The following is a 27,243-nucleotide window of genomic DNA, read 5'->3' as shown; positions in this document are numbered from 1 at the left end:
AAGACCACATCATGCCAGTCCTTTTCCAGCTTCACTGGCTTCCAGTCCAGGTCTGGGCCTGATTCAAAGTGCTGGTATTAACATTCAAAGCCCTAAATGGCTGGGGGGCAGGTTATTTGAAGTAATGCCTCCTCCCATATGTACCCGCCCAGACTCTAAGATCATCTTCAGGGGTCCTTCTCCATGAGCCCTTGCCAGGAGGAGGGCCTTCTCTGCTGTGGCACCCTAGCTGTGGAATGAGAGGTTCACCTGGCATCTACATTATACTCTTTTCTATGCCAGGTAAAGACCTTTTTATTTTCCCAGTATTTTAACAGTTTATCATCTTAATCTTTTAACTTTGCTGTTTTAAATCTGTATTTTAAATCTATATAAACCTCTGCATTGCTGCTTGGTTTTATCCTGGTTGTGCTTTTATATTGTGTTTTATACTGTTGTTTGTTTTATACTTTGAATTGTACTTCATGGTTTTAGTTTTGTGAACTGCCCAGAGAGCTTCGGCTATTGGGCAGTACAGAAATGCAATTAATTCATTCATTAATTAAAACTAATACTGTAACAGTGCAATCCTATGTATGCCTACTCAGAAATAAGTCTTACTGCATTCAATTGGACTTACTCCCTAGTAAGTGTATATAAGATTGCAGAAAGAATGGGTCAAATGTTCCCACTGTGGTCAGATTTTTCAGAAAGCAAACGTTTTGCTATTATGTGGAACACCTACTTTTCCCCCCCTAATGAGCATTTCTTTTTGCTAATGTTTTAATTGTTTCCCCCCAACCCGCCCCTAAAACTTGAAGCTTTAAAACATGCTCTTGTTATGAAGCAATGCTTCCATACTCCAGCAAACAGCATGAGAAATATACTTCTATACACTCTGTCAAGTCTTGTGGTTACGAGAGTCAGCAAAATCCACTCATTCATAGAAGGGGGTTGTTGTTTTTCTCAAACCCTCCCAATTCCCCTCCAACCCCTTCATTCTCACCATGCTTACATTGTATAATGAACTATTTCATTGTTGCTGATTAAAGACAATGTCAGTCGAGTATACTGGGAGGCATTAAATCCCAGAGCTTGCCACCCCCATGACTTTTAAAGCCTCTTAGGATGGCCTTTATTTAGCATCCTGGGATAAAGGAGTACGGGATTTGATTCATTCCATAGTTTGAAAGGAAGGAAATCCCTACGTGGCTTTACTGTGAAGAATCAAATGGTGTGTTTATATACAGGGGATTAAAAAGGAACTTTGGTGAACCATCTTGTAGCTTGCAAGGGCCAAAGCATAAACCCTTTACTGAGCTATCCCTACTGCTAACAGCTAAAACAATGAGAGGGTAGGAAGTTAAGCTAAGGAAAATGTGGTTTATTAGAGGTTTGGAAAATGTGTAGTTCAAATGGAATTCCTTCCATAAATAGAATCATGAAACCCATAAAAAAGTTAATCGACTGAATGGTTGTGGTATAGGCCCCGTGCAGATCCAGTGTGGTGTAGCAGTTCGAGTGTTAGACTGGCATTGGAGAGATGCAGATTCTAACCCCCACTTGACTATTAAGCTCACTGGCTGACTTTGGGCCAGTCACTGGTTCCTAGCCTAACATACCTCCCAGGATCATTTGTGAGGATGAAATGGAGATGAAGATCATATACATCACCTTGGGCTCCTTGGAGGAAAAGGCAGGATATAAATGTAACAATCAAATAATAAATAAATTCATGACCACCCACAGAATTGTGGGAGCCTCTTCCCCATGCTACCATCCTTATGGTCTTTCCCACCGAATTGTCAACCAACGAGGCGAAAAGGGCCAGAAATGGTGGCAAAGTGAAGCAAATCCAGTGAATACAGATGGTTAGCCCATCACATCAATTAATAACAATTTCATTTCCCTTTCTTTTTCTTTCCACAGTCAGGCTTGGGTGGCATATGTTCTGGGAGGTGGGAGACCATTGTCCTCATCTTCAAATACAGATGTGAAGAATTCATTCAGTTTCTCTGCAATCTCTTTATCCTCCATTAGCATGCCTTTGTTGACCAATAGTTCAACCACCTCCCTAAGCCAATTTCAAGCTTCTAATGTATATAAAGAAAGTTTTATTGTTGGTTTTGTTTCTAGCAAATGTACTCAAATTCTTCCTTTTTTGCATTCCTTCTTGCATTTCTTCTGCCAAAGTGTGTGTTTCTTTTTGTTCTCATTTAGTCAAGACTGTTTTTTCCCCTAACGGAAGCCTTCTTGTCTCTAATAGCATGATTGATATCCCAGATAAAATCCAATAACTGGCTATGCAATCTTGGCGCAAATACGTGATAAACATGTACACCCTTTTCAGAAATTACACCCACATGTGGCTGTGTGATGACCTCTAAAGTGGGACAGGTCTGCCAGGAAGGTGGGCAAGGGAACATGATATCGCTACCCACCCACTGTAGGAGACAGGAAAGTGTTATTTAAAACTGCCTAGACAGAAGAAGACTGGACACTGGAAAGTACTCATGCCACCTTGATTCTGCATGTCAGCATGCGGCCTTACACTGGAAAGCATTTAAGCATAAAAACTGAAAACCACCTGCCGCCCCCACCTCATCCCAAATCCAGCATTATTTTGGGGTGCAATCCATTGGCTGGTCTCCTGTTCAAGTATCACAGAAATGAATGGGAAAGGTAATTAATTAATGAATGGTACCAAATTTTGTATTAGCACTTTTGCCCATATATGATGACAAACTGAGTCCTGTAGGTCATAAAGACCTCCCTTCTTAGCAGCAACATGTATGGAGGTGGCAAAAGGGAGGAAAACCAAGTTGGGAAGCCAAGTGGTAGCATGCCAGGTTTTTCTAATTGGTGTTTGCTGAGAAGCTTACTGATCAAAACAGATGGCTTAAGGGGAATGTTCAAAACAGGATTATTTCATAGAGAAATGGTTTCCATTCTTGACCTATGTCAAAACAACAACAACAACAACAACAACAACAACAACAACATTTCTCCAGACACAGACTTCATTCTGATGGGATGCAATCTTTTAGAGATTAGAATGTATATCTTTTCCAACTCTTTAGGATACATAGCATAAAATTGGCACTACAATATTGAATGCGGATATGCATTCGCTGTGATCCAAAGCAATGTTTAATTATTTGTTTAACTATTTATTAAATGTGAGACATGTAAGAGCAAGTCCTATGCTCTACCATTGTTCCCATTCAGTTCCCTAGACGTATGCAGGAGAATGTTTTGGTGGGTCTCTGCTGCCTTTGGAAGGCACATGGGGCTAGAAACCCTCCAAAATGTCTGGGGTTGTTTTGATACATTTATATCGTCAACACCTTCACTGGTTTATATCATGTATTTATTATTTTTCTTCAATGCATCTATGATAATGAGCCTGTTCAGACAACACACAAAGCCACAGTGGTTAAGCAATTTGAGCTAAACATTACAGCTTAGCATGTCATGTGAACCATGACTTAATGTGTCTTGTGAACTATACCTAACCATAGTGCCTCCATATACACGTTTTAAATACGCTCACTAATAGGGTGACCAACTGTCAGGATTTGCCCGGATTTGTCCTGGTTTTTGTTCTTTCCATGGTGTCAGGGGGGATTTTCTATAATTTTCAATAATGTCCAGGAATGACACACCTTCCCCTTTAAGGCTGCCATTAGCATGGCAGGAGGGAATGACATGCTTTCTTGAGGCACATCATTCCCCCACCCCGAGCTCCAATTGAGGTCTTAAAGGGGAAAGTGGGTCATTCATGGACATTATAGAAAAGGCCCCACTTGGAGTGGATGCTGGTGGTGCAGAATGAAATCCTTTCCCTCCTCCACTCCAATTGGGTTCTTTAAGGTGGCGGGGGAATAACGTGCTTTCTGCAGGACTCAGAAAGCTGCTTCCCACACACACACACACTAGGTGTCCTCTTTTTTGGTTTCCCAAATATGGTCACCCTACTCACTAACCATTTGCTGCAAAAGGGTTAGCAGTCTAACCATAGCTTAGTGTGTTGTCTGAACAGGCCCAAAATTATACTTTGACGTGTTCCCCCCGCCCCCTGAATTAAAAATGTTTCCCTTGAATTTCCAAAAAGAAGTTGGAGCAAAAGAAATAGAGTAACACTACCGCCTTGTGGACAACAACATATATAGGTATATGTGTTGTTGTTTCTAAGACCAAAGTCCTATTTGGGTATTCTATATCATGTGATTAACTCACTTGCCTGGTTTGCACATAACAACAACCCATGGGCTGTTGAGACTGTGCAGGAGTGAGTTTGTCGCTTTCCATGTGCTTGCCACTTTCGTTTTGAATGGTTTCTCGATCAACTCTCTCTTTCTGGGTTGTTTGCTGTGACATCTGAACCCAATACTTTACATTGTTGAGGGAGAAATAACCCAGAGTTTGAACCCAACAACAAAACCTGGGTTCAAATTCTGAGTTGTTTGTCCCACAACAACCCAGAATTCTGGGTTCAGACATTGCATCAAACAATCCTTGGTTATTTGAAAAAAACAGAATCAAAGCAGAAATGGCAAGCAGACAGGAGCTAGTGTGCTCCCTCCCTCCCATGCAGCCCCAACAATCCATGGGTTAAACCACTGATGACTTGACATTAAAAGCAAACCAGGTCAATGGGACCTACTTCTGAGCAGATATGCACCACGAGAAAACCTGATATTCTAAAGTAGCTTTCCCCAACCTACTGTCCTCCACATACATTAGAGTACAATTCTCACTTTTGCTGCATGGGAGACATGCATGCTATAGCTGGCCCTTTTAGATGGGGAGGATGGGATTTGTAGTCCAACACAACTGGAGGCTTTCAAGTTGGGGAAGGCTGTTCTAAGATTTCATACAGGCAAGAAGGTTTCCAGCACCTTCCCTTTGTGGATGTGTTTTAATGTATTTGTGTTTATGTTGCTTTTGAGTTTTGCCACTGTTTGCTTTTTGTCTTTGGCTTCTTTCGATAAGTACATGGTGAATTGCTTTTTAATGGTTTCATTATAGTGTTTGTTTGTTTTAGTATAATGAGTTGCTGTTAAAGCTTGGCTAGCATTGACTGTTTACATTGTTTATTTCTCTAATATTGTTTGCTTTGATTATTTATTAATTTATGTGATGAACTTTTTTTTAATGGGAAACTGATGTGGGTGTGGGAGGATTAGGCCCCTCTTTTGCCAGCCTGGCAAACCCTCCGCCCTCCTCACATACACTTAAAGACACACACCCTGGAGAGAGATCCAATCAGGGATCTGCTGACATAAGTCATGCAACTGGTTTGGCCCTCAGTGTGAGTATATTGGATGTAGGGAATGCTGGTGCTGGATGCCCAATGGAAAACTACATTGATCAAAAACAATGAAGCGACTTGTGGCACCTTAAAGAATAAAAGTATTTATTCTGACATATGCTTTTGTAGATGCTGTCCACTTTATCAGATACATTTATCAGGGTCCCCAGGTCAGATGCCATAGAGGGACGGAGGCCTCTCATGAGGCCTCCTTCCCTGTTGTTACCACTGTAGGATCAGTGGTAAGATCAGTGGACGCTGGCAGCTCTGATGTCAGTGAGGTGGTGGCAGGTTTCAATCAGAACGCAAAAGGAGTTTTGACTGCTTGTGACTGAAACTCAGAGTGGATTCCTTGACCATTAACATCGGATCCTCGGCTTCCACTGGGTAGGATTTAGGGAAGGGAAAGAGGCAATTGGGTGGGTTCCCATGGGAAGTCTGGGAGACGCATTTGGGGCCCAAAATGCTCCAAATGAAGTCATCAGGAATATGTCAAGGTATGAATTTCAGATTGGTCTCAAGACTATGGGTTGTTTTCTGAGGATGTGTGTATGTGTGAACATAACTTGTATGAACCTATGCATTCTGAACTGAACAAGGATGATTTCACTACTAGTAACATGAGAGAGATGTCCCACTTTGCACATTAACTATACATCAATGGCAATAGTTCTTTGGGAGTGGAAAGTGAAATGTGCTATCAGAGGAAATTTTATTCATAACTGTAAGAGCTTAAGAAGAACCTTGATGAGCACAAACAAGCCCACAAGCAGGACATGAATGCAATAGCACCCTCCTGCTCATGATCCACAGCAACTGGTACTGAGAGGCACATAGATATATGTGAATACTAAACAAAAATTGCGTGTGTGTGTGTGTGTGTGTGTAGTCATTGTAGCTTATGAGCTGGATGGATGATAAGTGAAATTATTTTAAAGGAACGATAAAATCAAACAAATCAATGAAATAGGACTGTAAACTTAGTCTGAAAGAAATGGAAAATTATATAAGTAATATGATAAATTACTCCTGCAGTTTTTAGCTGGAGGAAGTTAAGCACGAGAGAGAGAGAGAGAGAGAGAGAGAGAGAGAGAGAGAGAGAGAGAGAGAGAGAGAGAATAAAACGCTGAAACTTCATAGCCAAGCACAATAATGCTGTGACCGACTTTTGATAAGATGTTTGTGCTTCTCACTTTTCTCAGAAGGTGGTGCTGTTTGACAAAGAATGTCTATGAAACTTACATGAGATACTAAAACCACACCCCACAATACAGTTCTCTGTGACATCACAGTGAAAACTAAGATAGATAGGAATAGATCTGCATGTGAGCACACACACATACACACAAACCACTTCAGCATTCACTTTTGAGTATTTCTTTAGCATTTGGCTTTTAGATACTGGTGACATTTGCCATTACGGTACTGACACTGCTGCAAATACAAATGCTGTGATGTACACTGGTTTCTGTGGAGAGGTCACCAACTTGGATTTGCATTCATCCAACATATAGGTGCCTAGAGGCACTTCCAGGGCCCGTGAATTTGAGAAATGAGGCAAAATGGAAGCCAGGTGTTGAGAAAGAGGGTAATTGTGATTCTGCAGAATCTAGGGTGAATTTTGCCATTTTATGAACTCCAATGTGTCACATGTTCCCATATTATTTAACATTTAACCAGTCACAATATTACCTCTGACCATCACTCTGTAAGAAATTCAGGGGGTAGCTCATGGGATCTGTGGAAGAACTGAGTGGAGAAAATACGTCAGATTCCTACTGATTCCCCGCCTCCCCTTTTCATTTATTTTGTGTTGGAAATTTACTTTACATATTCTTTTAAGCCCCAAATACAACACAAAGTTGCATTATTATTATTTCTGTATTTACAGGTGAAAAGCACAGCAGAGGCGGGATAGTTCAGTTTATTGTCACCAGGTATGCATGGAAAGGAACATTTGCTTTATTGCTTAATGTGCATTGCAAACCTATGCATGCTAACTCAAAACATGCTGCTATGTTCAATGGGAACATATGACTCAGCAATCTTGTGCATATGACTCAGACTCTTGGCCCACTAGTTCAGTATTGTCTACACTGACTAGCAGCAGCTGTTCGGGGGTTCAGAAAAGAATCTTTTCCAGCTGTACCTGATGATGTTGGGATTTGAACCTGGAACCTTCTGCATGCAAAATATGCACGACCACTGAGCTACCAGAGGAATGCAGTTGATTAGCAAGGATGCTATCATCTGCTGCCCCTCAGACTTCCCTGTTCCCTCTGAGCTTTGCTGAGATCCTCACAGTAGCTGGTGGGAAATGAATTTTCCCAAGGACCGTATATTGTCCCTTGTTGTTATGTAAAGTATTTTGCACTGGCATGGTCCTGAATGGGCAGTTACGACCGATTAACTTTATAAAAGACTTACTCCTAGCAAATGAAACCTGCTAAACTGGTTTGTTGATATAGATTGACACAGCTGCCTTCAATTTTGGACTCTTCTTGGGGGCGTGGCTCTGGTGACTGTCATGATGAGTGTCCGTACCTCCAAATTTACCACTACACCAATGGCTGCAGCCCTTCTACTTTGATGTGATGTGATGTTAAAAGCATCTTTTAAAGGGAAATTTCAGTGGGAGCACAGTGGCGGGGGTCGGTGATAATTACTGAGATCTCAACAGGTGAAGAGGTAGAGTTTAGCCCCTTTTTCCTCTGCTGTGATCCTGATGAAAATAGCTCACATGACTGCTATTTGCATTGAGAGGAAATCCACCATTGGCATCATGTCTAGTTAGGAGTCATCACTAGTTTGGACCTGTGCATCAGGCTGTATAGCCTTAGTATCACCGTCTGCAAAAAGTCAGCTTTAGCCAAAGTAGCTTGAGCACAGCAGCCTTATACGTAGACGTTTCGTACAATATTTTTCATTTTCTCCTCTAAGATCAAATGATCTTAGCAGAAAAGACGACATGACAAAGACAAGTTGCGAACTTATTTGTGGAAGCAATTCTAAGGGATAAATAACAGCAGAAAGCTGCTTTCACTGCTGATCATGCTATTTGTACATTAAGATTTAGATCATATTAATATATACACCATTAAAAAAATCTGTTTTTTAAAAATTATTTCCTTTAATTTCCCAAGCAGTGGGCAATGTCAGGGGGCAAAGGGCCCCTGAACCCACTGGGAACTGCAGCCCATTCCTGCCAGAATTGTGGCCAGCACTAAAATTGCTATTAAATTTGTGGCAGTGGCAGTTACCAAAAAAAAGTGGCAATTTTGCAGGCAAACAATGTGCCAGGGGATGGGGAAGCGCATGTATTCTTTGCTTCCAAAATTACCATCTTCTTTGCTACCATTGCTGCAGCATAGGGTGACCATATGGAAAGGAGGACAGGTTTCCTGTATCTTTAACAGTTGCACAGAAAAGGGAATTTCAGCAGGTGTCAATTATATGCATGTAGCACCTGGTGAAATTCCCTCTTCATCACAACTGTTAACACTGCAGGAGCCCTGCCCTCTTTTGTATCTGGTCATTCTAGTATAGCTCTCCCAGCTTTAACCATGACACCTGCTGAAATGCCCTTTTCTATACAACTTTCCTTATGCTCACCCTATGGACTGCAGTAGCAAGTTCAGCAGCGAGCGGAGGGGGGGCACAAAAACAGCCATGAGGGGGCGCCTGCAGGCTGTGTCTCGCTCATACCAATTTACAACAGTTCTGTTTTGTGAGCATAAAGCCGTCTTTATCACTCTTCCTTTTGCAATTACCTTGCGATGGAAGGTACTTAGTTGTACTTAAACTTGTCTGAATGACACTTGATATTTGCATTTTCCTATGCACCTGGCACCATTGCCATGACTAGTAATAATCATGCTGTAATTTTGTTACCTTGGACTCAAAAGATCAAATGATCTTAGCAGGGTAACGCCAAGGGTTTGTGTGACATTACCCCACAGTTCTGTTCCCTTAGGTATGTCTAGTGAGTGCAGAATGTTGGACTGAGTGGGTGTGGCTGATGGTGCTGTGAAAGGGGGGAGTATAAATGGGGGAGTCTAGAGCAGGGGTTGGTTGGTTAGTTGGGAGTGTCAGTTAGGATTGTCAGTGGTGTGGAGAGTGAAAGGAGATAAGATTTTAAGAGATTTAGGATTACTGTTTTTATTAAAACTAGTAAATTAAGCAGGTTAACTTGAATTTGAAGTAACTAAGTTCTGTTAAACAAAAATAAAACATTTTGTTTTGTTTTGTTACCTCAAACCACGTGTCTGCTTGGCTTTATCACCTGCTCTACAGTTACTATTGTAAATACCTTATATATAACCTTCAGCTTATTACATACACAGTAAAACCTTTTCAGATTCTAGCCTTTACCCTCTCATATGAGGGAAAGGTTGTGTTTCACCCTGCCCTCAGGTTGTTCAAGTGGTGGTGCTTGGCTTGAGGAAGGTTTGTGTGCGTCAAGGCCTGGTGTGTGAGGTCTGTGTCATGACAGTTTGTCTATCCCTGATACAGCTTTGTAAGCCCTTCATCATATAATACTAGGCACAACATGTTGACACAAAGGAATGAATAAAAAATGTTAGTCAAACAGACTATTTGCTAGTTTAGCACCCAGATGTAATATCACTTTTGTATACAGAAGTGTTACAAGTACTTGGAATGATGTGGCACCTTTAAACTAATGTATGTCTTCCCTTATAGGGTGATGTATGAATATAAATAGGTATGTAGTATTTTTAGAAAATCTTTAATTAAGACAAGAATTAATGGCTGCATTTGAGTCAGGTAGCTCCAAGCTCAGAGAAGTTACCTTATCTGTTTAAAAGTACAACACTGATAAGTCTTTCATGTTTTAGTGCTGCGATTAAGAGAGAGGATAAATCCTGAAGCCACAAGATACAGAAATTACTCTATACATACAACAACTTTTAGAAAATTTGATTATTATTTATAATAATATTAATTGCTTACAATGCCATCCATGTACATAGTGCTTTCTGATGTACTACGACTTGAATCCCAGCCAGCATGACCATTCCCTCAGTGCTGTGTGTGTGTGTGGGGGGGGAAAGAGATGTGTCAGGGACCTGTTTGGGAGGGGTGTCCAGGAAAGACACTGCTGACCCCAAGACATGTCCACAAACCAGCCAGTAATCTACACCAGTCCTGGTTTCAATGGCAGGGAGAGAGGAGCATAACCAACTGCTCATCTCACTTCCTCAGGAGCCTGGCAGGGCTTGGATTTCTCTTAGAGGCCCCATTGATGTAGCTGTCCAAGATAAAGGTTAGGATTGCTCTGTTAATTACTCTTTCTACTCTAACTAATAAAGTGTGAATATCTGCCAGATAAAGAAAAGGGGGAGATGAAAGTTCTATTACCAGGTTGTCTGCCTTGTGGAAATTCCAGGACTTTGTTAAGCAAGGTCGCATAAGGGTGGGGGCGAATACCAGATAAGAATGGAATTTACTCTCTTATCAGTTTCCTTCCACTTCTGAGAACTCCAGCTATTAAAGCTTCTATCGAAAGCTAGCTCAGGTCAGAACTTGCTTGGGAATGCTGTCATGATTTTACAGTATTATGCTGAGGTTTGGTTTCTGCAGAGGTATCATAGCCCTCCGAATCACCCCGATTTGCTTTGGATTCAGGATTCGGAACCGAAGCGGTGCACAGCCCTAGTTAAGAGATCCTTGAGCTTGTTACAGACTTATTGACATGCAATCTCTGTTAGAAGTAAGCCAAGAATGGTAGGAAATTTGTTAACTGAGAGTTCTGGAACAGTTCTGAGAGTTTTGTGAACCGCCCAGAGAGCTCTGGCTATTGGGCGGTATAGAAATGTAATAAATAAATAAATAAATAAATAAACAAAATCTCTCTGTGTAGCTGAAATCAGACAATACTTTAAAGCATACATTGGAGCTACTGAATGCACAATCAAGAATCTCAATGTTCTTTTCTAATGCCTTGAAACATAACACAGTTTGAGATTGTGTTAATATTTTTATCTGTGAGATCACCCCTGTTTAGTTGTTCTGCCCAATCAGCATATATCAATGCATGTAAGTGGCATAGAGCTGCGTCCATTGGTCTTGTTCCCAAAATCCTTGCACATGCCAGCCCTGTAAATATTCACTTACACTGATACGTTTGTAAAGCAAAAGGAATATTTGGAAAGCGGATATGGGTTGTTGCAAAATGAGAGGTATAATCAAGTTAATTGTTAAGGGAAAGTTGAAATAGCAGATACAATCTCTTTATAAATATAATTAATCCACCAGGATTAACTGGATATATCCCAATCAGAGCTTCATCCCACGTACCTGTTTCCCTCGAATTATCCCCATAGCATAAAGCTGTCATTGTTGTTGTTAGCTAAATCACACCCTGGGTGGCAGCGCTCCTAAGATCCTTTGCATACCAGGAAAAGGGTTTGGGGGGGGGAATGTAAAAAATCATTAAAAAAATCAATGGATGACCCAGTCTGATTCATATTTGGTATGCTGAAAGCCTTCCTTAATATCTATTAATGTGCTGGTTTTGATGTCTTTATCTTTAAAACTTATGCAGATGTAAGCATTTGTTTAATTTGAAGTTTAAAAACCATCCTTTTGCGCCCCCAGAGAGGGACAAGGTAGTATGTTAAAATTAGCTTGGGGTTGTGGAGGAGTAAGAAGAGTCGCTCTTTCCACAATTCTATTTTTGGCGCTTCTTTTAGGGAAGCAGCGCAATCACAGCAGGATGCATGGTAGTACTTCACAATAAAAGCAGATTATAAAGTAGAAAACATCGGAGTCCTTTGCATGTAATTCAGAGTGAATGCACAGTATAACGCTGGTGTGATGAAGCTCTCAGATTCAAATCACCATATGCAAGTTCTTGTGATGAGTTTTCTTTCAAGATCAAGATTCGTTTACAGATTCTCCTATGAATGTCTATTTATTTATTTATTTATTACATTTTTATACCGCCCAATAGCCGAAGCTCTCTGGGCGGTTCACAAAAATTAAAACCATAATAAAACAACATAATAAAACAACTTCTACTCAGAAGTAAATCCCACTGAGCTCAAAGGGCCTTACTTCCAAGTAAGATAGGGTTGGAGCCTTAAAAGAACTTCCAGGTAGGATGTTCCAGGTAGAGAAGATTTTAGGGTATGTCAGAATCAAGGACAATTCTGTCACATTTGTCAGTATGGTATGTGCTGCATCCTCAGGCTGCAATTTTTTGCCTGGTGAAGCTTGTACAGGCTCCAGAGAAATCATTGATATTTGTGCATGAATAGTTATGAACAGAATCTCAGTCCCAATTGAATGTATGCTCACAATTCAGTTCTAAATGGGCCCAACATACTGTTCCAGGATTAAGAGGGAAATAAGAAACAATTTATATTCCATTATCTCTTTTGTAGCAAGGCTTACTTCTGCATTATGAGGAGCCAAACAGCGACTGAGAGAAGGAAGAAAGAGATTAGCAAATTTTAATGAAACCCAGCTCTCATTTATTTCCTTTATGAAGACTAGTTAAAATTTGGAATGTGTTAAATATAGAAACTGTAGATAGCAAGGTAGAGGTAGAGATAGATACATGCACTCATTCTCTCTCACACCCACACCAATAAATGTATGTGCGAGTTTGTATTTATAGTTATACATTTATGCATACATTTAGATTAGGTACTTATATTTCTTTATTTCTATATGATATAAGGTTGTTTCAATTTTACATAATTTGTAATGATGAGTCTTATTTGTAGTAATCTTGAATTGTGCAGATGTCTTCTCCTGCATACATTAAATCATCCTCTGAGATCTACCAAGCCTTCTCAGTAGTGGCACCTACCCTCTAGAACGCTCTCCCGTGTGTGGATTGAGAGGCGGAAAGTATTGCAAGCTTTAAACAGCTCTAGAAGGAGGAGGGGTTAGCACTGGCTATTGCTGGTTCCTCAAACTTGCTTGGCTCAAGAGCATCCTGGATTGAGCAAGATTCCAGTGGTAGCAGCCATTTCCTGTGCATTCCCCCTCCAAAAATCAAGATGACACTGGAACATATCTTAAGTAAACATGTCTGGGATTTCACTACTCAACATTATTGGGGCTTCCAGAGTACTGATCATCTATTTGGGGCCATGTTTTGCTGAGCTCCAAATGATGGGGTCTTTGGTTGGTTGTGTTGTCTGCATTCTGAGTAGCCTAACCTACTGTAACCCCCCTGCCTCCCAGTCAGGGATGTTGCTAGCACATGTGTACTATTCTTAGCTCCTGAGACAAGCCCAGCAGTGAAGGCTAGCATATATAAACACTAGCAGCAATAGCTTGTAAGACGGTAGAGGTAGAGTGTAGCTTACCCTAATAGTAGAAACAGTAGGTTGCTATGCCCAACTATCCAGATAGCCATCTTAGCTGACTGCATTAGAATAAGCAGCAGTAGTAAACATTACTTCTACTTCTACTACTACTACTAATAGAAGAAAATTATTTGGAAAAATAGATAATGCATCAAAATAAGTGCAACGCTCCATTATCTCTTATAAAATTGTATTTGGTTCCAGCGCTCACACTTATTTATAGCAGACACATTGCATTCGTAAGAACAGGCAGCTTGAATTTATCTGAGATTAGCTCCAAGCTCTGCAAATTCATAAACCACCAGAATCTCAAGGGGAATATGAAGTTAATTCTCATCTTGTTGTGGAAGGTGGGGGTTTAAGATTATATATATATATATATATATATATATATATATATATATATATATGTGTGTGTGTGTGTGTGTGTGTGTGTGTGTGTGTGTGTGTGTGTGTGTGTGATATGGGACCCATAACATTTTTCATCCTCCATCAAGAAGGCAGATTTGTAATTTCAAAGTGATTAATTGTGAACATCAGGAGTGTTCATAAATTCATGTTGCCACACAGTACGGTACCATTTTTTATCTTGGAATGAAGCTAGTTCATTGCACCTTTCTGCCTGAAAATGTATTGCATTTATGAGATAGTCAAAGAAGTGGGAAGATGTAAAGAATTAGAATGGGGCGGAGAAGGAACTTCTTTCTCCATAGAGTTTTACATTTAACATGGAAAAGCTGGCGACACCATTTCCCCTCACTTCTTCAGGAGAGGAAACTCACAGAATCTGTTTTCTTTCTTGTACGTAGCAATTTTGCCTTTTGTTTTTAACTTTGCAGTATTAGGAAGACATAAGTGGGGAACTCATTTCCCCAACCCACGTGTAGAGGCTGGGAGCTCTTCTGCCAAGTATTACAGTTTAATCCAGTTAAACGAAGCCCCTTGGGAACAAAGTTAAAGCTTTAAAAGCAGTGTTCAGGAAAGCAACCACTCTGCTTGCTACCAGTTAAAGAATGAAAAAGTACATTTTTAGACACTTCAGGGGTGTTCAGTTAATTCCAGTGCTGGAAGCCATTTGTGTAAGAGTGTTTGAAGTGTTTTTGGTCTCTCTCTCTCTGGCTTCTCAGCTCTTCCCCCAGTTTAAGGGTTCTGGGGCTAAGCGATTGCTGAGGTTTAGGGGAAGCCTCTGGAGAGATATGGAAACCAGCTGAGTGCTGGTATTGCAAAAAACAGGGGAAGTGAATGGAATTAAAATGTGTTGTTCTTAACTAAGAAGGCTATTGGAAGGGGGAAATGCATTCTAGTGTGAACTACTATGTAGGGCAGGATCTACTACAACTTTAAAATGTTTTAATACAGTATTGACAACTGTTGGGGCCCAAGACACACTCTAGATACAGTTTTCAAAGCATTTTCAAAGCATTAAATCCTGCTTAGTGCAGAAGCATTATCACACACAGGGAAATCGCATTTGCTTACCGTCGCTTCTCTGCCCACGCGTTTGTACCTCATTACTTCCTCTTTTGAAAGGATGTAAACACTGTACACGTGGCCCATTCAGTGGGCCATTTTGATCCCGATGCTTCTCCTGCACACGGCAGGAGATAGCGGCAACTTCTGTCTTTAAAAATAAGTTGGACTTACTGGGATGGTTTTTTGTTGCATTAAGAAAAGGGTCAGGAGGCGCGTGGGAGGCAAAAATCTGTGAGTGCCCAGTAATGAGTGTACAATAAAAAGCTCATCTGATGGAGCTCTAGATGTTATAAGCAGTGGTGGAGAGAAAACATATGACAGCCTTATCTATTTTATTTATATCCCACTTTCTGCTGAAGAAGGGCACTCAAGGAGGCTAACATCCGGATTAGAATCATAGAATAATAGAGTTGAAAGGTAGGGTGACCATATGAAACGGAGGATAGGGCTCTTGTATCTTTAACAGTTGCATAGAAAAGGGAATTTCAGCAGGTGTCATTTGTATATATGGGGAACCAGGTGAAATTCCCTCTTCATCACAGCAGTTAAAGCTGCAGGAGCTATACTAGAGTGACCAGATTTAAAAGGGGGCAGGGTACCTGCCGCTTTAACTGTTGTGATGAAGAGGAAATTTCCCCAGATTCCCCATATATAGAAATGACATCTACTGAAATTTCCTTTTCAATACAACTGTTAAAGATACAGGAGCCCTATTCTCCTTTTCATATGGTCACCCTATGGAAGGGGCCTATAAGGCCATTGAGTTCAACTCCCTGCTCATTACAGGAATCCACCTTAAAGCATCCCTGACAGATGGTTGTCCAGCTGCCTCTTGAATGCCTCTGGTGTGGGAGAGCCCACGACCTCCCTAGGTAATTAATTAAAACATAACACACACAACTTGCATTTTTTACTCTCTTGCTATCAATGTGATGGGCAGAGAACGTAAAGGATCATCCCAGTGCAAAACTTGCAACACTTGTACTCATGCTGGGATAAAGTGTAAACATTTTGTATGTTATAACAGAGACTGACAGCAGAATCACCAATCACTTACACTTTAGTTTCTATGTACATTTGCAATGTCCAAACTGGCTGTGTTTCCCTTAGCCCCATTCCTTGGTTCTGTCATGAAGACAAGAGATTCTCCCAATGCCTACCCCTTCTACTCATCATAATACATCTGTTCTATTTTCCTTTGAGTTTTGAAACAGACAGGCACATACATACACACACACACACACACACACACACTCAAATTGCGAAATACTGAAAAAGCAGGCACAATTAAGGAGAAATGCTTCTATTATCACCTCATTTTGTGTATCACCTCACCTTGGGAATTCTTGTATTGCTACTAGCTCTTTTTAATTATTATTGAACACATGATATTTGAAATAAATGAGACTGAGGTTGCAATCCTAGACACATTTACTACAAGCAAGTTCCATTGAACTCAGTGGGACTTCCTTCCAAGTTAGCATGCTTAAAATCTCCCTGTGAACATGCTTATATTTGATTGGATTGTGCCCTGATATATTTTTTTTAATGTATGAATTGCATTTCATTTCATTTATTAGATTTCTATACCTCCCCATAGCCAAAGCTTTCTGGGGCGGTTCACAAAAATTAAGGTAAACAATGAGGTAAACAATGTTTACCTTAAGCACACAAGAGGAACTGGCCTTATCTCCAGCCCCTTCTACAATCTAACTGGGTAGAATTAATACACCGGGATTGATATAATGGTGGCAGGTGCTTCCCCTGAGTATTTCAATAATTCTCCACAGTACAAGTGTATGCAGATATGAATAAGCATTGGTCAGGGGCTAAGTCAGTGGAGGCAGGAGGGTTCGATTCCAGTGGGGCTATGAATCCATTTCTTGCTTCAGTCAGAACCATCCAGAACTCTAAAGGAGCTACCCAGGGGCTATTTGGGAGCTTTGGTTCAGCACCTTCAATAGCTCCTTTGGAGTTCTGGCTGGTTCTAACCAAAACCCAGAATGGATTCAGGACCCCACTGAAATCAGAGCTACCAGCCTCCACTGAGATACAGTGTTGAATTGTCAACCATATTAAAATATCCCAGGATTTTTCATGGTTATTGCTGATCTGATTAAGTTTGCAATCATGAACCTATTATTTGCAATCCTACACCTGCTAGAATAAGCCCCAATGAGCTCAATGGGATTTGCTTTTGAGTAAGCACGTATAGGATTGCACTGTAAGAGAAGCAAAGTTCTTATGGACATTTTGGAAGATTAACACATGGGTTCTAAAACAGAGGCAGCTAATAATAAAAGTCTGTGTACCATTCTGAAATAGCATTATGTTGGCATTTCTGCAACACTGGGTGAACTTTTAAAATTTTATTTTAACTGTTTCATTTGAATTGATTAATTCTGTGGGTAGGGTAAACAAGCACAGGGTAGGGTAAAACTAACAATATAAAGTCCAAACAGCATCAGGTTTTAAAAGCTTTAGGAAAAAGAAAAGTTTTTAGTTGAGCTTTAAAAGCTGCGATTGAACTTGTGGATCTCAGATGTTCTGGAAGAGTGTTCCAGGCGTAAGGGGCAGCAGAAGAAAATGGACGAAGCCGAGCAAGGGAAGTAGAGGCCCTTGGGCAGGCGAGAAACATGGCATCAGAGGAACGAAGAGCACGAGCGGGGCAATAGTGTGAGATGAGAGAGGAGAGATAGGAAGGAGCTAGGCAGTGAAAAGCTTTGAAGGTCAACAGGAGAAGTTTATATTGGATTCTGAAGTGAATTGGAAGCCAATGAAGAGATTTCAGAAGTGGAGTAACATGGTCAGAGCGGCGAGCCAAGAAGATGATCTTAGCGGCAGAGTGGTGGACAGAAACCAACGGACTGATGTGAGAAGAAGGAAGTCCAGAGAGAAGAAGGTTGCAGTAGTCTAGCCGAGAAATAACCAATGCATGAGCAAGCATCTTGGCAGAAGAGACAGACAAAAATGATCGAATCCTGGCAATATTATACAGGAAAAAACGACAGGATTTAGCTACTGCCTCAATATGAGGAATAAAGGAGAGCGAGGAATCAAATATAAAGCCAAGACTACGAGCTTCCTTGACCGGAGTAAGTGTAACATCATTGACAGTAAGAGAGAATGAGAGCTGAGGAGAAGGTTTAGGAGGAAAAACAAGCAGTTCAGTCTTTGCCATATTAAGTTTCAAACGACGATGAAGCAGCCAAGCTATAATATTAATCATGGTGAGTACAGTTCAGGGACAGTATAATATTTTAAGTGGGTTTGTCAATGGCTAGACATGAAGTGTTTTTAAAAGGAATAAGATGAATAAATAAAAAAAAGTGCCAGTAATAGCCTTGTTTGTATGCATAACATCCTGCCTTTATGAATAATAAGCATAGCTATAGCCTTGAGATAGTGCAGTTCTACCGATGTTGTCAATGTGCAATTACCTGGTTTGAAATATGAATTAGTCCTGCTCATGATGCTCAGATGTATTATGCATTAATTGTCATTTTATCAAGAAATCCTTCTCTGAGCCAGAATGCAAAATGGGATCCTGTGTGCGAGTGCTTAGTGTGTTCAAGATGACGGACCTATTCTGTATCTGCATGCACAAAACTTCCTCAACGTTAATCCCAGTGGAGGCTGGTGGTTCTGATTTTGGTGGAGTTGTGAATCCATTCTAGGTTTCAGTCAGAACTAACCAGAACTCTATAAAGGAGCTGTCCCAGGTGCTCGACCTATTTCGGGGGAAGGAATCAGCATCTTGGACAGCTTCTTCAGAGTTCTGGCCGGTTCCGACTGAAACCCAGAATGGATTCACAGCCCTACCAAAAACAGAGCCTCCAGTCTCCACTAACTAGCCCCTTACTCTCAGGGAAACTCTTTATAAAACTCTCAGGGACTGCTGTGATGTGAAATTACATGAAGTACATAGCCAGCTGCTTTGTAAATGCATGCACGTAAGCCTGCTCATTAATGTTAACATTCTCAAGTATAAAGAGACCAGCTTCTCGTTTCTTGATCTGCTTCAACTATATGGTACCTTTCATTGTTTTATTGGGGTTTTTTTAATCACCTGGAGCATTCAGTGTTTGAAAGAGATGGTCTTAGATTTTTTAAAAAATTAATAGCATAAATGGCTACTTTTAAAGTATTTGTATGGATCTCTTCAGAGGGAAATCCCACCTGCAGCTAAAAGCAATTTGAAAAACATGCCAATCTTTGAAGATGGTTAGGTTGCTAATTTCAGTGGATGCATTTCAAAGGGTTTAATGCAATTCTTAAAAATTACTTAAGGCTACTGCTTTTACTGTTTATGGTTACTCTTAGGGGCAAACCAGATATGATGGTAAGCATGTGAACTGAACTTTGCATGTCTTGTTTTTGTTTACTAAAAGGAAAACTGTGGGTTCTGGATCTAACTCCCGATCTGGATCCAGATTTAAGCTGGATCAACTGTAATGCTGAAAGTGCATTTCCCCACCCATTCCTTCCCAAGGCAGCCCCTCCAGTCCCCTGAAAATGCTACACGTAGAGCTAAAGCCTCCCTTTCACTGCTATTTTCTCTGGGAGAAAGCTGATTTGGCATTAACTGGTAAATACATCCTTATAAGAATAGAGTGGACCTGCTTATAAGCACCAACTTGAAAGCGGAATGGAGAACATATTGACACACCATAGACGTAAACTGATTGGTCTTGCCCTCTCTGAGAAGTGTAATATATAAGAAGACAGGGATCTTTTGAAGAGAAATCTCAGCACCTTTTCTAAGCTACAGTTCCCAGGAACTTGTTGTAATGAGTCACGAGTGTTCTAGTGGCATAAAGATGACATGAGTTCTTAGTATAGATATTTCCTTAATGTTTAAACGCCAAGTCTGAGTGAATGGATGAAACTCTAGTGATAGCAGTGTTCTTTCTCTTCTCTTCCCTTCCTGACTTTCCAGTCCTATGTCCTTCCGAACGTTCCTGTTGCAAGAAAGTGGAGATAAAAGAAAGATCTTTTGGCCAATTGAAAGACAAATTTCTTAACAGAGGGTGTCCATCTAAATTTTCTTTATGTCATTGATAGATTAAACACAAAGTGAATAGATACAGTGTCATCATAGCCATTTTGAAATAAACGAAGAAAGATCGCAGTTGTTATGAAATGTTTTTGTACTAGGTCTGGCATAGGCATCTCTTTGGATCATTTATTCAGTTCTTCTGATTGAAGTTCTAGTTGCTCCCTGTTACAAAGCACAACCTGATCTTCTCTTCTACAATGTTGTGTAACAATTCACATGCAGAGTAGAATGCTGGGACTATTTGGGGTGATCCTAAAGGAAGAAGCAAAGGCTGACATTAATTTCCCATTTAAATTTGGCCCCAGTAAGCAAAGTGCTTAAACACATTTGGTTACTGTGCTAATGGTAATGTTTCCAGATTTGTGGCTGATTAATGACTCACATGGAATAACCATACTCCTCTCTCATCCCCAAAGCAAAGGACGCTTTTCCACAGTAATTGCTGCTTTGTGATGGCACTGTGTGTTGATCCAGCCTGATTTCACTGACTAGGGCCATGAATTTTGATAGCACACACACAAATAGACTTCCTCCCTTTTCTTTCCAGAGTGTAAACAGATTCATTTTCAGTCTTGGCTCTGCTCAGAAACTCTGTGATAGGTTTTGACTCAGCTGTCTTAATAATCATTTCTTACAAATAATGGAATAAAATGGCACAGCACTCTATAAGATTACCAAGTCACTTAAAATCTGTCCTTTGGCATGATTTAATTATTACATTTATTTATTTATTACTTTTATATCCCGCCTTTTTTCCTCCAAGGAACTTAAGGAAACATAATCCTCCTCCTCTCCATGTTATCCTCACATCACCAGAGCCAGTGTAGTGTAGTGGTTAAAGTGCTGGACTGGGAGTCGGGAGATCCAGGTTCTAGTCCCCACTCAGCCATGGAAACCCAGTGGGTGACTTTGGGCCAGTCAGAGACTCTCAACCCAACCTACCTCACAGGGTTGTTGTTGTGAAGATAAAATGGAGAGGAGGATTATGTACGCCGCCTTGGGTTCCTTGGAGGAAAAAAGGCAGGATATGAATGTAATAATAAATAAAAATAAATAAATAATCATGTGAGGTAGGTTGGGTTGAGAGTATGTGACTGGCCCAAAGTCACCCACTGGGGGCCTTGCTAGACCTACCGGGTGTTCCGTCGTTGAGGAGCGGTGAAAGCGGATTTTCCCGTTCAGCCGTGACGCCTCATGATCCACACCTGCCTTCGATTTGTGGCGGAAGTTTGCGCCGGTTGTGCTGCTGCCGCCGCGAGCACAGTTGCGCAGCCACACCGGCCTGATTGCCGCGGCTTTTTTTTTTGCTCGCTGCACGGTTTGCGCACGTCCGAAAGACCGCAAACTTGCGCAGCCGTCAGCGATGCCGCCGCCGGCCCTGGCGGCGGCAGCGGCGGCAGTGCCAGTGCCAGCTGAAGTGCTGCTGGTGCTGTTGAGGGTCAACATTGATGCGCTCACTTCCTGATGGGGGTCGTGGCGGGTGTCATATGACCCGAGGTCAATCGTCTGCATGGCCACTCTGTGCCTACATCTCCCATCATGCCTCTGAGGTGTCGGCGGCGATGACCGCCTCTGTGCCCTGTGCCCCATCCCAAGGAGCCAACCCACATCTGGCCGTAGCCATGGCAGCAGCCCACAAACAGCTCTGCCCTCTGCCAGCCTGGTACCCACACTAACAGGCAGCGTACAGCACCGCCATTATGCGGCCACGGTAGCTGCCCACCGCAAGGAGTCACCAGCCACTTTTCTGGTCCTCCGGTCCTGCGCAAACTGTCACTGGGGGAATAATAAAAAAAAGCCGCTCCGCCGCGCTGCCCCAGCTGGCGGACTGCGCGCAAATGGCGGAGGCGGCTTGACCGAAGCCGCTGACCACTCCCCCTTAGCACGCCTTTTCCTGCCCAGTGCGGACCGCAGTGACCTCACATCCTCCCACACGTACTCCGAATTACCGCGGGACGGCAGGAAAAGGCGCCCTAAAACTCACTTTTTTAAAGTCGGGAGAAAGAGGCTTCACCGCAGGATAACGGCGGATCCTCGTGAACGTCATCTGGAAGCCTCGACGTGACTGCGGAAGGTAACGCGCGCTAGAGCCTCGTCTAGTAACGCCCTGGGTTTCCGTGGCTGAGTGGGGACTAGAACCTGGATCTCCCGACTCCCAGTCCAACACCTTAGCCACTACACCACACTAACTCTCACACCACACTGGCTCTGATTGATTCATTATGTTTTGGCAAATATAACTACTTCACTTGGTAAAGGCTTAAGCCCAGATAACTAACCCTATCTCCCTTCATGTTATAGCTCCTTTTCCTGGGAATATCTGCTCTCACTTCCACTTGATGGAGTTTGCTTTTGGCTGTAGGACCTATACGGCAGATGCCAACTATAATCCTACTTAGTGTAGACCTATTGAAATTAATTAGTTCCACCAACATTGGGATACCACTTGTGGAATGGGACTTCCAAGTACTCCCACCCCCCAAATCTTCTCTGGTAGGCTGGGGCACCCTTCAGAAGAGTGAGGGACTGTAAGGGGAGAGGAGAGGGTATGGAAGTCCCATTTCACCAGCGATATCCTTCCACTGGTGAATTGATGCTTCTCAATCTAACTCTCTGAAATGAAAGGTACTGCTGAATGAAGAAAGACTGGGTTCGAATGACATGCTAAATGATGATGGTTTATTTTCCAGAACACCCTCGGATGGGTTAGTGTGCTATCTGTGGGATGTCTACACACACAGTGGCTTGCTACAACCCACTCAGAGAACAGTCTGCAGCAGAGGTTGTTCATACATGTGTCTGTCGTGCCAACATGGGTTATGGACATCACCTACAGAGTTCTTCAGCAAGAGTGGCCAAAAACATTCCCGCCACTCTGCTCTTCTCAAGCGATCTCTATTCCTGCTGCAAAGGAACCTGGGATATGTGCCTGGCTGGGTAGGAGGGCTACAGGAGAAGGAGGGGCAAGCATGTGTATGAAATAAACTACTCTGTGCAACTAATTTGCCTGATTGTTTGACAGGAGCACAGTAGGTTGCATAACTACCTACCTGGCATATCTTGCCAGCCACCATGAGTTAACGTGATGTGTGAACCCAGCCAGTATGTATGAATGTAAAGGACACTAAATTGGAAGGTTGTAAAGAACACCATACCTTATCAACTGGCTTAACTAGTATATTTGATTGGGATGTCTTCATTTCAAGGCAGCTTTTGCAATCTACTTCAGCAGTTAGATTATTTCCATCTTCTAATGAATGTGAATTAATTGATCCATGAGGTAAGTAGGACCTGTTAAGCACAAACATTCATTGTCCACCTACCAAATGAATATATGCTGTATACATCATCAAACTACCTGTCTATACCAATATTGTTTACTGTAACTGGCATTGACCCTCTTTCCCAAATCTGCTATCAGAAAGCCTACTAATAGAGATGCCAGTGACTAAACCTGGGACCTTCTCCATGCAAAACATGTATTATTATACCATTAAGCTATGAGCCTATGAAATGACATAACATTTAAAACATGTCTTACAAAACCAAGATTTAACGTTGTGGTGTTTATTGTGTCATGCATTATTCCTCACCCCACATAGGTAAAAAGCTTTTAAAATATGTTTAATGTGGAGTTCAAAATACTAATAAACTAAAAAAAAAAACCTTTAAAAAATTGTGGGATTATTACATACTTACCTAAAAGTAGTTCTGCAAATGAGAATGGAGTTTAATATGTTGACAGTGCAAACCTATATATGTCTACTCAAAAGTAAGCCCCATTGATTTCAATTAGGCTTACTTCCAGGTACATTGGAGATAGGATTTTAGCCTGAATGGTACTGAGTGCTGTCAACATATTCATTGCCTGCCCTAGTCTTATGACTGCAATGATGCTATTAATCATACAGCACAAGCAAGCGGGGTGGGGGGTGGGGGCGAGAGATGTAAATGAGTTTGACATGGGTGTCTTATTGTTTCTTCCTTCAGAAACCTTGAAATGGAGATAGGTTTAGACTATCCACAGGGCAACAGAAAGATTTAATCCCAGGAAAGGCTCACTTATCATCATTACATATTATTTGACAGGTGGAATAATATAATGAACCTCAATCAGGCAAAGCTTGCTTAGCAAAAGACATTAAAGATATGCATTTAGTAGTGGTGCCACTGAAGTCTTCAAATTAGATGGGATAGGAACAGATGCAAGGTTATAAACGCTCCCTCTTCCAACTGCACATTCACACATAAAATACATCACAGTGTCCCAGAGATGGACTCTGAGCATGACAGCTGTTTTCACCTTTATGTGTTAGTCATCTCAAGTGATTCAAGACATCAAAATCAATTTAGTGCAACTGCATTTTGCAAATGCCCTTCTCCTCCTCCGCCAGTGAATGTATTCCTTTACAGAAGCAGCACATGAACCGCTCTCCTCTTTACAGGCTTGATCTAGTTTCTGTGGGCATCAGAACAGATCAAGTACACATACTACTTATTCATACAAATAAGAGTAAAGTAGGTAATGGGGGTGCACCTCAAATATGTGATTAGTTAAACGAGCTACAGCCCAATTCTATAGACATTTACCCTGAAGTAAGTTTACACCCAAGTATGTAAACCTGCCAGGGAAGGTTTCAGAATGCGCCACTTCTATTTACGCTATGTTTATAATTTTCAAAAGGTAAGTAATACATGCACTGAAGATCACACCAACTGCCTGTGTATGACAAACAACAGATGTGTAATTTCTGAAGGGCATCAAAACCAAGGTTGTTATGCTTGTTAAGAGCTGGCATTCTGGAACTCTACAGGAAAAAAAGGTTTCTGCATCTATGATTGGTTGAAACTTTCCCAATAACTTGGTGACAGCCTTGACTTTGGCATTTTTCAAAGATAGCACTTCCTCTAAAAGGGACAGAAGTGCCACATTTTTCAGCTTTCACGTTTCATATGAACATCAAAACAGCCTGGACTCTGTGTAACATCCAGGTCATTCATCATAACTCCCTTCCTCATTTTGTCTTTATTCTTAACTTTTGGTATCTGTTGCGTATCATTTAACCAAGCCTGAGATTATGCATCTTTTCTTTTTAGGTAACTTACAAACTTAAACCCTTTGTTATAATGCCTGCCAAAAACACAGTAAAACAGGGGGGTTTGTCTCCCAAACTGCATGTAGTTCTCCTGTTACAGTGATTTATTATAGATGAAAAATGCAACAACCAAAGTTTTCCTTTCCATTTTTTCCTGCGGTAGTGATCGGGTATCTGTATAGTTGAAATGCAGCTGTAGGCACAAAGGCCTGTGTCGATATGACATTAACAGGGGAATCAGACTTTATTCAGACCCAGCTGCCCACACATAATTTAAGCTTTGCTCAACATCCATTTTCAGAACCACTCTTTGGTGTTTGAAAGGCTTTCACGACTGCTATATAAGAAAAGGATGTTTTGTACAATATTTGGAGGAGAATGAGGTCAGAGAAGGTGATTACAGGCAGAAACGAAACAAGTTGATTCAGTAAAAAAGAAAAAGAAAGGTAATCTTCTAGACTTGGCAGCTTTTGCTTATTGCACTGGTACTCTCGCCGCTGTAGGGTGTTAGCCATGTGATACTGACCTTGGCCTCTAGTTATTACAAAAGAAAGCACCAATGCTATGTGTTGGCAATTCTCAGTCCACCAGTTTAATAAATACACCTTGCTGTATATTGTATTAAGAGAGTAGAGACACTGGACCAGTTAATGGATCTGGACGCACCTTGCTGGGCATTCTGTAAAGTTACACTGCCCCTTATAAAGATCAGGAATAGGAACAGATAGTACTAAGTGTGTAGCCATTTTTACACCTGTGTGTATGTGGAGGTTTTTATGGTACACCCTCTGATGACCCCCACCTTATACTGCTCCTTCATTCTTTTCCTCTACCAAAGGGCCCAGCTCAGGTGCAGGTGTCAAGAGGTTTGGAATGCTGCAGCCATCCCTGTGACACGGCTTTCTCTAATTAGGCCTCACAGCCATACAGCTCAGCACCCTTACCCCAAATTCTCCCTTCCGCTGCCATCGTATACCTGTATCCTTCCCAGGTACTCCAAGGACCACACCAGTTGTAATTAAATGTAATTGATTAACAAGTAGTTAGTGCAGGTACAAAAGCTTAACGGTTTCTTAGTTCTCAAGCGTAATGGTTAACACAATGTGTAATGGTTTCAGTCAGTTCTTTCTCTTATACGTTTCACAATATAACTTCAGGTTCTTCCGCTTACTCTACCACACTAATCCACTCAAAACCACACAGCACGCAGACCCTTCCTATCTCTTGTCTCTCACTCTCTACCAAACTCTCTTCCAAACTCCAATCCAAAACTCATAACTCTCATCTCTAATCCACACCCCATCATCATCTCTTCATACCTTCTGTCCTGTCAGCAGAAGCATATATATTCACACAGTCCTCCAACTCCTTCCATTCTCTCACACCAATCCAGATGCTCCACACAAACATCCAATCAGCACTCTCCTTCCATCCGGCACTCACTCACTCCCCCTTCTAAGGCTTTATACTTACTGATCTGCTACAAATACACAGTGAGTACCTTCTTTAAACTTTTCAATCATTCTTATTAATTAATCAACCTTTATATCAAACTTAACATCACAGCCTAATGCAGTAGAACATCACACACCCGACTAACTCTGCGGTCTAATGCAGAAAGCAAATGGAGGGTGTGTGCTATCAGCCTGATTATCTTCATCAGATGGAGGCATGGGAGATGTATAACTTCTTTAAAGGTTTCTGGGAGCCTTTATGCTAACCATAATGTCAGAGCCATACAAAAACAATAAGGAAACTTGTGGCACCTTAAAGACTGACCGATTCATTGTGGCAGAAAGTTTTGTGGACTAGAGCCTGCTGGCCACCAGCAGTCCTGGCTTCTCCCATATTGGAATATTTTTAATATCAAATTCCAAAATTTAAGAAATTTGTGAATTTCGGCAAATACTGATCAACACCGAACTGAGATGAAATTCTCAGCCATCCCTTGTCTATTTATATTAGGGATGTGCTCCGCTT

The 27,243-nt window shown here is 41.4% G+C and overlaps 1 protein-coding gene across 1 annotated transcript in view; it reads right to left on the bottom strand.

Moving 5' to 3' along the window:
* Positions 1-1,908: 1,908 nt before the first annotated feature.
* Positions 1,909-27,243, bottom strand: part of TPO (thyroid peroxidase) — a 102,960-nt gene continuing 77,625 nt past the window's right edge. Inside the window, exon 17 of the mRNA XM_063125479.1 lies at positions 1,909-2,053. Within this exon, the coding sequence (XP_062981549.1) occupies positions 1,909-2,053 (145 nt within the window). The remainder of the gene's footprint in view (positions 2,054-27,243) is intronic.

Source organism: Elgaria multicarinata, chromosome 4 (assembly GCF_023053635.1).
Source record: "Elgaria multicarinata webbii isolate HBS135686 ecotype San Diego chromosome 4, rElgMul1.1.pri, whole genome shotgun sequence".
Lineage (NCBI taxonomy): Eukaryota > Metazoa > Chordata > Lepidosauria > Squamata > Anguidae > Elgaria > Elgaria multicarinata.
Note: the sequence above shows the minus strand (reverse complement) of the source record. Positions and strands in the feature narration are given on the sequence as shown.